The 12,656-nt window shown below is 44.7% G+C and overlaps 1 protein-coding gene across 1 annotated transcript in view; it reads left to right on the forward strand.

Moving 5' to 3' along the window:
* The window catches only part of EML6 (EMAP like 6), a 149,343-nt gene that overhangs the window by 131,377 nt on the left and 5,310 nt on the right, over positions 1 to 12,656 (forward strand). Inside the window, 2 exon segments of the mRNA XM_039344340.1 lie at positions 1,045 to 1,207; positions 12,479 to 12,582. Of these exon segments, the coding sequence (XP_039200274.1) occupies positions 1,045 to 1,207; positions 12,479 to 12,582 (267 nt within the window).

Consider the following 12,656-nt stretch of genomic DNA (forward strand, 5'->3'; position numbering starts at 1 on the left):
TGTTTGGAACAGCAGCGGTGGAAAAACCCGCATTTGAACAGAGGCAAAACTACTATTTGGTGGCAAGGGTTGCCCTTGTTTGATTGTATTTCTTTTTAGCAAAGACTGTAATGGGCTTATGGTTGGAAAGACAAGATTGGATTCTGCAGTCTATGAGAGGGCAGGATTGAGAGATTAACAGTAAAAACAGCAAAACAATTGAATTGCCATGATTTAGCGGTACAATCTTGAGGAAAGAAGCAGCAAAAAAAGTTGTGCTGAAAGTCCAGATCCATTGGCACTGACTTCTCACTCAACATGTCTTACTAACCAGAAAGGGGCAGTAGGGTGCAGCCTTTTCTTTTCAGGCACACAGAAATGCTCTTTGACTCTTCTCTACTTCTAAAAATTCAGAGCATTACATGAAATGCTTTCAGAACAAACGTACAACTATGGCTCATTTCATGTAATGGTTAACGATCACCTGAAGAAGAATTTTCTTCTGTGTGTACCTAAATAGAACTTAAGATATTGATTGAGGCCCTCCTGCAGGCTTCTTCGTAAACATGAGGTGATGTGAGCTTCTACACATTATAGAACATTTTCTTTTTTTTTTCAACCATCTTTTTTATTATTATTTTGCCATCAACATATGTTAATTTTTCCAATCAAACAAGTTGTCTGGTGTTTGCTAAGCTAATACATGTTCACTTCCTAATCCTTCATTCTTTTCTAAAGAGCATTTTCTATGGTGGTGCCCCATTAATGGAATGGCTTCCCCATTAAGGCTTATACCCATTAGCACCATCATTTTGGTACCAAGTGAAAATCTTTCTATTTTCCCAGAATTTGTAATTGACTTTTAATTGTAATTTAATTCTTATGTTTTGCATGACCACTATGCTACTGCCTAATTTATATGGTGTTTTTAATTTGTATTTTATAGGATTTTATCATATATGATTTTAATCAGATTGTATTATAGTGAATTGCAGTTTAATTTTTTTTAATATCACTGTCATCTCAGAAAGCTCTAGAACCTTCTTTTTGTTTTGTTGTTTCTAGAATCAGCCCTGATAACCGGTTTTTGGCAGTGGGTTCACAAGAACATACTGTAGACTTCTATGATCTCACACAAGGCACCACCTTGAATCGAATAGGCTATTGCAAAGACATCCCAAGTTTTGTCATTCAAATGGATTTTTCAGCAGATGGCAAATACATTCAGGTAAAGTTTTTTCTTTCAGTTAACAAATAACCTTCCTGATCCAGACAAGAATTCATATCTCAGATCAAGAAGAGCAGGAAGTACACATCTTAAATTTTATAACCCCTTCCTATTCCTCTTGTTTATGATACTGATATTCCAGAATAGTAAGCATCAGGAAGGAACAACTGGCAGAGACAGAAATGAACTTAAATTTAGATATAAAGAGCCATAGCTATTATGTTTAGATTGACTTGTAAGCTGACTAGAAGGTCAGATTTTTAAAATGTCAAATGAGACAAATTTATAGGCACTGATTTACTGGAAGTATGAGAAGTAGTTTCATAAATCAAGCATATATATTCCAAATTTGCCATGAATATTTATGAACAGTCTCACACTGTTCAGTTAGACCTTTCAACATTTTATATAATAAAATATGCAAGGAGAACCAAAAATTGTTATCACTCTGGAATTATTTTAATAATAATAATCCCCCAGTGAGGCACTACCTTGACGTGGTTGTGGGGCTTATGTACTCTGAGGAAGTTAAGAGCTATGCCAGAGGTTCAACCATACTGGACAGGTTTCATCAGAGGAGTCAGACAAAGAGTGTCTCTCCCATAAAAAATATGGTGAGATGAAAATTTCAGAATGCCATACCGGCTCAGATGTCGCTCAAGTTAACAAGGTCCACACTACATATTGGAGTTCCTGGATATCTGATGAAAAATGGGTTACAGGACTCAGGACTGTTGGCTGAGCAACCAGGGCCAGCAGCTGCAGAACTACTGGAAGAAAAGGTGTTTACCCGTCGCAGATACACAGTGATTGAAAACAAAGACCATTGGTGTTATGTCCCGAGCCTTGCAAACGGCTCGGGCGTTTGCAGGCAGTCCCGGGCAGGTGCAAAGCTGCCCGGGACCAGACAGGCTGTCACCAGCGCCGTGCGCATGCGCGGGTGCTGGCGCGGGAAAAGTATCGCATTTACCCGGGAAATGTCTATATAAGAAGCTGGGAGGTTTGGGGAGCTGCTGAAGCCATCTACTTGTAAGCTGAACGCAGAATAAAGAAAACTGAGAACTTCAACTGCTTCTCGTGTCTGCTTTCCGCCAAGGACTCAACACTGGCGACGAATGTGGGATCGCCTTACACCGCCTGGAAAGGAAGAAGTGTAAGCTTACCCAAGTGAGTCCTGAGCGGCGGAACGGCGTCAACTCGGCAGCTACCCGCCAATCCAGTGCGCATTCGGGGGTAGGCTGGCTGATAGACCCGTCTCCTGAAGATGGCGAAAATCGGAAGGCTTTCGGAATTTGACGTCTCACATCCAGAGCAGTGGGAGTCATACGTAGCCAGGGTGGAGAACTACTTCAAGGCAAACCAAGTGAGGGAAGAGAGCTTGAAGGCTGCCACCCTGCTTTGTGTTTGCGGCCAAGACGCCTTTGACATCGCAGAAAACCTTGCAGCACCTGTTCCAGTAGAGTCTGTAAGCTACGCAGATCTGAAGAAGCTACTGAAGGAGCACTTCCACCCCACGATGTCCGTCATCGCATGGCGCCACACCTTCGAGCAGAGGGATCAACGGCCCGGTGAGTCGGCCAAAGAATTCATCGCCGCATTACGGAAGGCCGCCAAGCACTGCGATTTCAAAGACCTCGAAGAACGACTGAGGGACCGATTCGTGTGCGGGTTAAGGCATCGAGATCTACAACAGAGACTTTTCGCTAAAGAAGAATTGTCCTACCAAGATGCCTTAAGGGAAGTCTCCGCAGAAGAAGCAGCAGGCGGCGCTGTCAAGAACATGCGGCCGATCAGAAACAGTCCAGAGGTTGCATCCGTGCACCAGGAAGACATCCAAAGAAACTCCGAGGAGGATCCGGACGAGAAAGTCGACCGTCTCCACCCCACGAAGGAAGAAAAACAGAAGGGAAGCTCTTCAGCTCCGCTCAAGTGCATCGGCTGTGGAGGTCGCCACAGGAGAACCGACTGCAAGTTCCGCTCCGCTACCTGCCGGGCATGTGGCAAACAAGGACACATTGCAGCTGTGTGTCTGGGCCAACGAAAGGTACAACCTCAGGAAGAACTGCGCCTGAAAGGTACCAGATTCCCCAGCCAGAATAGGGTAGGGTTTTGCACTTCGCGAAGAAGCATCCTTAGGACAGGCACACACAAGCCCATTAAGAAAAAGCTGTCACTCAAGGTGAAGCTACAAGGGGTTCCATTATCTATGGAACTAGACACAGGGTCTGCCTTTCAATTATCTCCTTGCATACATTTAGGAAGATTTGTTCCGGTAGTGGAACTCAGGCCAAGTTAAGGCCTTCTGACATTGTGTTAACAGATTTTCAAAATTCAAGAGTGTGTGTTAAGGGGGAGGCCACCCTTAACGTGCCATACAAGAGTTTTGAAGGTCCACTAGACTTATTAGTAGTAGGGGGTGAACGAACGAGTCTCATAGGACTCGATTGGTTTGAGGCCCTGGGGATACACGTCACAGGACTCAACAGTTTACAAACACTCGACCTATAGGAAGTCTGCAAAGAATTTGCAGATGTTTTCAGCCCCCAGCTGGGCACATTCAAAGGACCCCCTGTGTCCTTAAAGCTAGACCCCACTGTCACTCCCATTAGAATTAAAGCAAGAAGGGTCCCTTTTGCTTTAAAGAGTAAAATTGACACTGAGGTAGACAAACTGATCCAACAGGGAATTCTAGAACCTGTTGATTCCAGTCCTTGGGAGACCCCCATTGTCACGCCTCTAAAGGAAAATGGGGACATTCGCATTTGTGCTGACTACAAATGCACTCTGAATAAGGCATTGCAGCAACATGCCTATCCTGTTCCTGTGGTCAGTCATATTCTGGCCTCCCTCAAGGGGGGGCGCGTTTTTGCAAAGCTTGACCTAGCTCAAGCGTATCAACAGCTGCCTGTTGATGATGATGCTGCTATAGCTCAGACTATTGTGACCCACAGGGGAGCCTTTAAGGTAAAAAGGTTGCAGTTTGGAGTGAATGTCGCTCCTGGGATTTTCCAAAGCGTAATGGAAAACACACTGCGGGGCATACTGGGGGTTTGCCCCTACTTTGATGATGTCTTAATTGCAGGAGACTCCATACACATTCTAGCTGAAAGGCTAAGGGCTGTTCTGTTAAGGTTCAGGAAAACAGGCCTCAAGCTCAAAAAAGACAAATGCAAGATTGGGGTGCCTTCTACTGAATTTCTGGGGTTCAAAATTGATGCTGCTGGGATTCACCCTGCTGAATCCAAACTAACTGCTATTTTAGAAGCACCTAGGCCAAAGTCCAAGGCTGAACTTCAGGCCTTGCTGGGCCTCCTGAATTTCTACAATTCTTTTCTTCCACAAAAAGCTAGTGTAGCTGAGCCTCTTCACAGGCTACTAGACAAGCAAGCAGTGTGGCAGTAGTCACAAACGCATGAGGGTTGTTTTAACAAAGTCAAGGCTTTGCTCACTTCTAACAGTGTACTTGCACATTTCAACGAGTCCCTTCCTGTGTGCATCGCTTGTGATGCGTCCCCTTCCGGGGTTGGAGCTGTCCTGAGCCACCTCAGGTCTGATGGAACTCAGATTCCTGTTGCATATTACTCCAGAACATTGTCTTCTGCTGAGCGCAACTACGCTAAGATAGACAGGGAGGCTCTGGCTGTTGTTGCTGGAATTAAAAAATTCCATGACTTTCTATATGGCAGGCACTTCACGGTCTTCACTGACCATAAGCCTCTGCTGGGACTGTTGACCACACGTAAGCAGACTCCCCAAATCATTTCCCCTAGAATGCTTAGGTGGTCTATCTTTTTGTCTGCATATGATTTTTCCTTACTCCACAAGCCTGGAAAAGAAATGGGCCATGCTGATGGCCTCAGTAGATTGCCTCTGCCAGTAGTAGAAGCTGACCCTGCGCCAGCTGTCAACAATCTATCAATCCAAGCCTTGCCCGAGCTCCCTCTTAGTGCCAGGGATGTTGCCGCTGAAACAGGTACAGATCACACACTTTCACGTGTCCGTTCCTGGGTTTTGTCTGGTTGGCATGAGCACTGCCCTAGTCCTGAGTTTCAGAGTTTCTGGTCCAAAAGGAACGAGCTGTCCCTTTCTCAGGGTTGTCTGCTTTGGGGAAACAGAGTTGTCATTCCCACCTCAATGAGGACTAGGGTCTTAGAATCCCTCCACGAGGGTCATCCTGGCATTGTTCGTATGAAGGCTCTTGTGCGCAGCCACTTGTGGTGGCCTGGTTTAGATAAAGATATTGAGGCTAAGGTGCATGCATGCCACCTGTGCCAATGATCTCGCCCAGAGATGCCCCAAGCTCCCGTGCATAGATGGGAGGAAACACAGTCCCCATGGTCTAGGGTGCACATTGACTACGCTGGACCCTTTCAGGGCCAGTTCTTCTTGGTCCTTGTTGACAGCCATTCGAAATGGCTTGAGGTTGTACCTGTCTCATCCACCACCACTGCAAAGACTATTCAGGTACTGAGGGGGATTTTTGCTGCACACGGGCTGCCAGATGTCATTGTGTCCGACAACGGCCCTCAATTCACTTCCTCCGAATTCCAAGCTTTCTTACAGGCAAACATGATTCGTCATGCCACGTCTGCACCCTTCCACCCGTCCACCAACGGTATGGCTGAACGTATGGTGCGCATCACAAAGGACGCATTGAAAAGACTCACCTACGGGGACTGGCATCACAGGTTGGCTGACTTTCTCCTTTCTTATCGCACCACACCGTCCACTTCTACAGGGAGAAGTCCAGCTGAACTTCGTTGGGGGCGCCAACTTACTACGAGACTTGACCGGTTGCATCCGGACAGACTGCCTTCATCTACCTCACATCCTAGGGCACCTAGACAACTACTTGTGGGTGCCCCGGTTTGGGCTCGCAATTACGGGCCTGGTCATACATGGGTCCCCGCTTCTATTTCCAGGTCACAGGTCCTCTCTCCTACGAGGTAGCCCTGGACAACGGTCGTGTCCTGCGTCGGCACATCGACCAACTTCCGCCCTAGGCGGGACTTTCAGATGAGACTCCTGGGTCTTTTCCAGGGGGGGAGGGGGACCCTTTGGAGCAAAGGGAAGGGCACGAGCTGCTGCCCATCTCCACTGATGGAGCCACAAACGGCCCATCCCAGGGTTCCGCGAGAGCTCCGAACAAGAATTCTATGAGCCTACCTAATTACCAGGCATCCACGCCTACTCCAGCCAGGGAGTCACCCCGGGGGCATACTCACTTTCCACACACATCACACAGCACTCCAGTCACGGAGGATACCCGGGGGCATCCCAACAAATCATTCCCCGCAAGAGAGCTGGCACACAATCCCCAAGGTTGGCCTGACCTTACCCCAAATCTACAGGGGGTCAAACATACAGGGAGGTGGTCGAGGAACCAAGTCCCGACTACAACACCTCTAGCCCAAATCAGGGAGTAACTGAGTTTTGGGAAAGTACAGGAACCCACACAAGCCGGACACAGAACGGGGTTCAGGGAATGGTCAGCCTCCTGACAGGTCTTGGACGGACCTAGGAGGTTCAACAGAGACGCCCAGCAGTGGCTATCACTTCAAGGGGCCCGAGGGTCTACAGCTAGGCAGGTCAACCAGGTCACAAAGTGACAGAAGCCCTGGCCTGACGAGCCCGGTGGGCAGCAAGCAGGCCAGGCAGCGGGGCACAGTCCTTGGAAGGCACCAAGGCAAAATAAGGAGAACAGGCTCACATCTCCCTCCAGTCAGGGAACTCATGCTAGTAACCCAGAGCTGAGAAGGTCACAGAGAACAAAAAAGTCTCCTAAATACTTAGAGGATTACATAACATTGCTGGCTAAACAAAAGCCAGGTAACGATAGGAGCACTGAGAAGCAGAACACTGCATAAAATAAATGATTATATGTTGGTAGTAGTTTTAGCCCGGGGGAAAGGGGTGTTATGTCCCGAGCCTTGCAAACGGCTCGGGCGTTTGCAGGCAGTCCCGGGCAGGTGCAAAGCTGCCCGGGACCAGACAGGCTGTCACCAGCGCCGTGCGCATGCGCGGGTGCTGGCGCGGGAAAAGTATCGCATTTACCCGGGAAATGTCTATATAAGAAGCTGGGAGGTTTTGGGAACTGCTGAAGCCATCTACTTGTAAGCTGAACGCAGAATAAAGAAAACTGAGAACTTCAACTGCTTCTCGTGTCTGCTTTCCGCCAAGGACTCAACAATTGGCATTGACAAATTTGCTATTAGTCAATTGCAAAAGGCGGCCTTACTAGAACTGCTCCCATCCTACGACGATATCTGTAATACCATCAAACATCCACATCTGCCTATCCCAGGTCCTGGGTAAGGACTCGATAGGTAGACAAAATGCCAAATCCAGTCTGAACATCTGGCTGACTGTGCGATGATCCATAATAATAATAATAATAATAATAATAATAATAATAATAATAATAACAGTTAAGAGTCTGGATGAGGAAGAGTACTACAAATACTTGGGTATCCTTCAAGCTGACAACATCAAGCACACTGAAGTCAAGAAAAAGATTAGAGGTGAATACATCAAGAGAGTGAAGAAGATCTTAAAATCCAAACTCAATGGAGGAAATACCATAAAGGCAATCAACACCTGGGCAATCACAGTCATTAGTTACACAGCTGGAATAGTGGACTGGACTCAAGCAGAACTAAAAGCAATGGATAGGCAGACCAGAAAAATAATGACAATGAATCATGCCCTTCATCCACGCAGTGACATTGATAGACTTTATCTACCAAGGCAAATAGGTGGGCGTGGACTGCTACAAGTACATCAGGATGGTTTGAAGAAGAAAAAATGGCTTTGGAAGAATATCTGAAGAACAATGATGAAGATGCACTGAAATTAGTATATCAGGAAGGCTACTAACTACTGGAGAGAGACCAAACTGGCCTTCAGAAAGACAAATGAACGAACAGAATAGAGGCATGGGAAGACAAAGCACTACATGGCGTCATGAAAAAAATAGCTGGGAAAGCAGGTAACAATAAAACCTGGCAATGGCTAAGAGCAGGAAAATTGAAGAAAGAGACCGAGGGACTAATTCTGGCTGCACAAGACCAAGCCTTAAGGACAAATGCATACAAAGTCAAAATTGAGAAGACAGCAACAGACAGTAAGTGCCGCCTATGCAAGAAGCTGAAGAAACAGTGGACCACTTGGTAAGCTGTTGCAAGAAGATTGCACAGACTGATTACAAGCAGCGCATGACAAAGTAGCAACAATGGTGCATTGGAAGATCTGCAAAAAATATCATTTGCCTGTAAGCAAAAACTGGTGGGATCATAAAATAGAGAAAGTCATAGAAAATGATAAAATTAAACTGCTCTGGGACTTCAGAATTCAAACAGACAAGCACCTGCAACATAACACCCCAGACTTCACAATTGTCGATAAGAAAGACAAAAAAGTCTGGATAGTGGACGTGGCAGTGCCTGGAGACAGCAGAATAGAGAGAAAGAACTGGAGAAGATAACAAAATACAAAGACCTACAAATAGAAATAGAAAGACTGTGGCAAAAGCAAGCAAGGGTAGTACCAATAGTCATAGGCTCCTGGGTGCAATCCCAAAACAACTGGAGCACCACTTGAACACAATTGGCATTGACAAATTTGCTATTAGTCAATTGCAAAAGGCGGCCTTATTAGGAACTGCTTCAATCCTGCGACGATACCTGTAATACCATCAAACATCCACATCTGCCTATCCCAGGTCTTGGGTAAGGACTCGATAGGTAGACAAAATGCCAAATCCAGTCCCTCTGAACATCTGGCGGACTGTGCGTGATCGATAATAATAATAATCCCATGCAAGCAAGCTAGAACAGATGAAAGAAAAGAAGCTGAAGAACAAGAAGACCAAAGAATACCTAATCAAGAAATATCACTTAGAAACAAGGAAGATCAAGGAAGCACTGGAAATAATAAAGCAACAAATAACAGCTATAGCCAGGAAAAATCAGTAGATATGAAGCTCGAATTGCAAACTATAGGCAGAACCTCCAATTTCAATCCAATCAGTACCTGACAAGGAAGAAACAGTGCAGTTCTGGAAGCAGATATGGGATAACCCAAAGAAATACACCAAGGATGCGGCTTGGTTAAAAGAGGTGGAGGCAAATAAAACAGAAGTTGAAATGAAAGAACTAGTAATAACAACAAAAATGGTAGAAAAAAGAGCAAGGAAAATCAAAAATTGGTCAGCCCCAGGTGAAGATGAACTGCATGGGTTTTGGTTGAAACATCTAACTGTTATACATCCACTCATTGCCAAGCAGTTCAACAATATACTACAAGGAGAGAAATTGAAAAGTGGCTAACAACTGGGAAAACCTACTATAATGAAAAATCCAGCAAAGGGGCAACACCATGTAACTACAGGCGCAAGTACCTGCTTACCAACAACTTTCAAATTTACTAACTGGTGTAGTAGCTGATGCAGTGCAACGCATCTAGTTGAAAACATCCTCTCTTCCACTGAGCGAAAGGAAACCGTCCCAATGCCGAGAGAACAAAAGATCACTACCTATGACAAAACTGATCTTGGAAAACTCAAGAGAAGGGAAGACCAACCTGAATGTGGCATGGATTGACTACAGAAAAAGGCATTTTACTCTGCCACCATGATTGGATAATCAAGTGCCTAGAAATAACAGGAGTCGTAGAAAACATGACAGAAAATTTGGTGCGAAAAAAAAGATCAATGGGCACAATGAAGACACAGTTGCAGATCAGCGGTGAGAGGCTGGGAGAGGTTAATATCAAGAGAGGAATATTTCAATGAGATTCATTATCACCATTACTATTTTTTATTGCACTGTTTCCTCTGTCAACAATACTGAATAACTCAGGACATGGCTATCAAACATCAAAAACATCTGCCAGACTATCCCACCTCCTTTATATGGATGATCTGAAGCTGTATGGAAAAACATCATCTGAAATAGAATCGCTGCTCAACACTGTCCGTATATATAGCCAAGATATTGTAATGGAGTTTGGCTTGGACAAATGTGCCACACTTACTATCAAACAAGGAAAAATAGTGAAAACTGAAGGAATCAAGATGCCCCACGAAAATAACATTAAGAGTCTGGATGAGGAAGTGTACTACAAATACTTGGGTATCCTTCAAGCTGACAACATCAAGCACACTGAAGTCAAGAAAAAGATTAGAGGTGAATACATCAAGAGAGTGAAGAAGATCTTAAAATCCAAACTCAATGGAGGAAATACCATAAAGGCAATCAACACCTGGGCAATCCCAGTCATTAGGTACACAGCTGGAATAGTGGACTGGACTCAAGCAGAACTAAAAGCAATGGATAGGCAGACCAGAAAAATAATGACAATGAATCATGCCCTTCATCCACGCAGTGACATTGATAGACTTTATCTACCAAGGCAAATAGGTGGGCGTGGAATGCTACAAGTACATCAGATGGTTGAAGAAGAAAAAATGGCTTTGGAAGAATATCTGAAGAACAATGATGAAGATGCACTGAAATTAATATATCAGGAAGGCTTACTGACTACTGGAGAGACCAAAACTGGCCTACAAGAAAGACCAAATGAAGAACAGAATAGAGGCATGGGAAGACAAAGCACTACATGGCCAATACATGAAAAAAATAGCTGGGAAAGCAGATAATAATAAAACCTGGCAATGGCTAAGAGCAGGAAAATTGAAGAAAGAGACCGAGGGACTAATTCTGGCTGCACAAGACCAAGCCTTAAGGACAAATGCATACAAAGTCAAAATTGAGAAGACAGCAACAGACAGTAAGTGCCGCCTATGCAAAGAAGCTGAAGAAACAGTGGACCACTTGGTAAGCTGTTGCAAGAAGATTGCACAAACTGATTACAAGCAGCGGCATGACAAAGTAGCAACAATGGTGCATTGGAAGATCTGCAAAAAATATCATTTGCCTGTAAGCAAAAACTGGTGGGATCATAAAATAGAGAAAGTCATAGAAAATGATAAAATTAAACTGCTCTGGGACTTCAGAATTCAAACAGACAAGCACCTGCAACATAACACCCCAGACTTAACAATTGTCGATAAGAAAGACAAAAAAGTCTGGATAGTGGATGGCCAGTGCCTGGAGATAGCAGAATAGAAGAGAAAGAACTGGAGAAGATAACAAAATACAAAGACCTACAAATAGAAATAGAAAGACTGTGGCAAAAGCAAGCAAGGGTAGTACCAATAGTCATAGGCTCCTTGGGTGCAATCCCAAAACAACTGGAGCACCACTTGAACACCATTGGCATTGACAAATTCGCTATTAGTCAATTGCAAAAGGCGGCCTTATTAGGAACTGCTTCCATCCTGCGATGATATCTGTAATACCATCAAACATCCACATCTGCCTATCCCAGGTCCTGGGTAAGGACTCGATAGGTAGACAAAATGCCAAATCCAGTCTGAACATCTGCTGACTGTGCAATGATCGAATAATAATAAAATAATAATAATAATAATAATAATAATAATAATAATAATAAGTTGGAAGGGACCTTGGAGGTCATCTAGTCCAACCCCCTGCTCAGGCAGGAAACCCTATACCATTTCAGACAAATGGCTGTCCAGTCTCTTCTTAAAAACTTCCAGTGTTGGAGCATTCACCACTTCTGGAGGCAGGTGTTCCACTGGTTAATTGTTCTAACTGTCAGGAAGTTTCTCCTTAGTTCTAGGTTGCTTCTCTCCTTGATTAGTTTCCATCCCGTTGCTTCTTGTCCTGCCTTCAGGTGCTTTGGAAAATAGCTTGACTCCCTCTTCTTTGTGGCAGCCCCTGAGATATTGGAACACTGCTATCATGTCCCCCCTCGTCCTTCTCTTCATTAAACTAGACATACCCAATTCCAGCAGCCATTCCTTATATGCTTTAGCCTCCAGTCCCTAATCATCTTTGTTGCTCTTCTCTGTACTCTTTCTAGAGTCTCAACATCTTTTTTACATTGCGGTGACCAAAACTGGATGCAGTATTCCAAGTGTGGCCTTACCAAGGCATTGTAAAGTGGTATTAACACTTCATGTGATCTTGATTCTATGTTAATGCAGCCTAGCACTGTGTTGGCCTTTTTGGCAGTTGCAGCACACTGCTGGCTCACATTTAGGTGATTGTCCACTAGGACTCTGAGGTCCCTCTCACAGTTACTACTATTGAGCAAGGTACCCCCTATACTATACCTGTGCATTTTGGAAGAACTATATATTTCAGCACTGTCCATATGATCATTTTGATTCATTTTCTTTCTTAGGTGTCAACTGGTGCCTACAAACGGCAAGTCCATGAGGTGCCTTTAGGAAAGCAAGTGACAGATACAGCATTTATTGGAAAGATCACCTGGGCCACCTGGACAAGGTGATGTACCACAAAGCTCTATTCAAGAAGCATAAACCTACATCATCAGTTCAGAATTGGGAGAGGCTACTTAG

Source organism: Crotalus tigris, unplaced genomic scaffold, assembly GCF_016545835.1.
Source record: "Crotalus tigris isolate CLP2741 ecotype Arizona unplaced genomic scaffold, ASM1654583v1 scf7180000017903.3850313, whole genome shotgun sequence".
In the NCBI taxonomy this organism is placed as follows: Eukaryota; Metazoa; Chordata; class Lepidosauria; order Squamata; family Viperidae; genus Crotalus; species Crotalus tigris.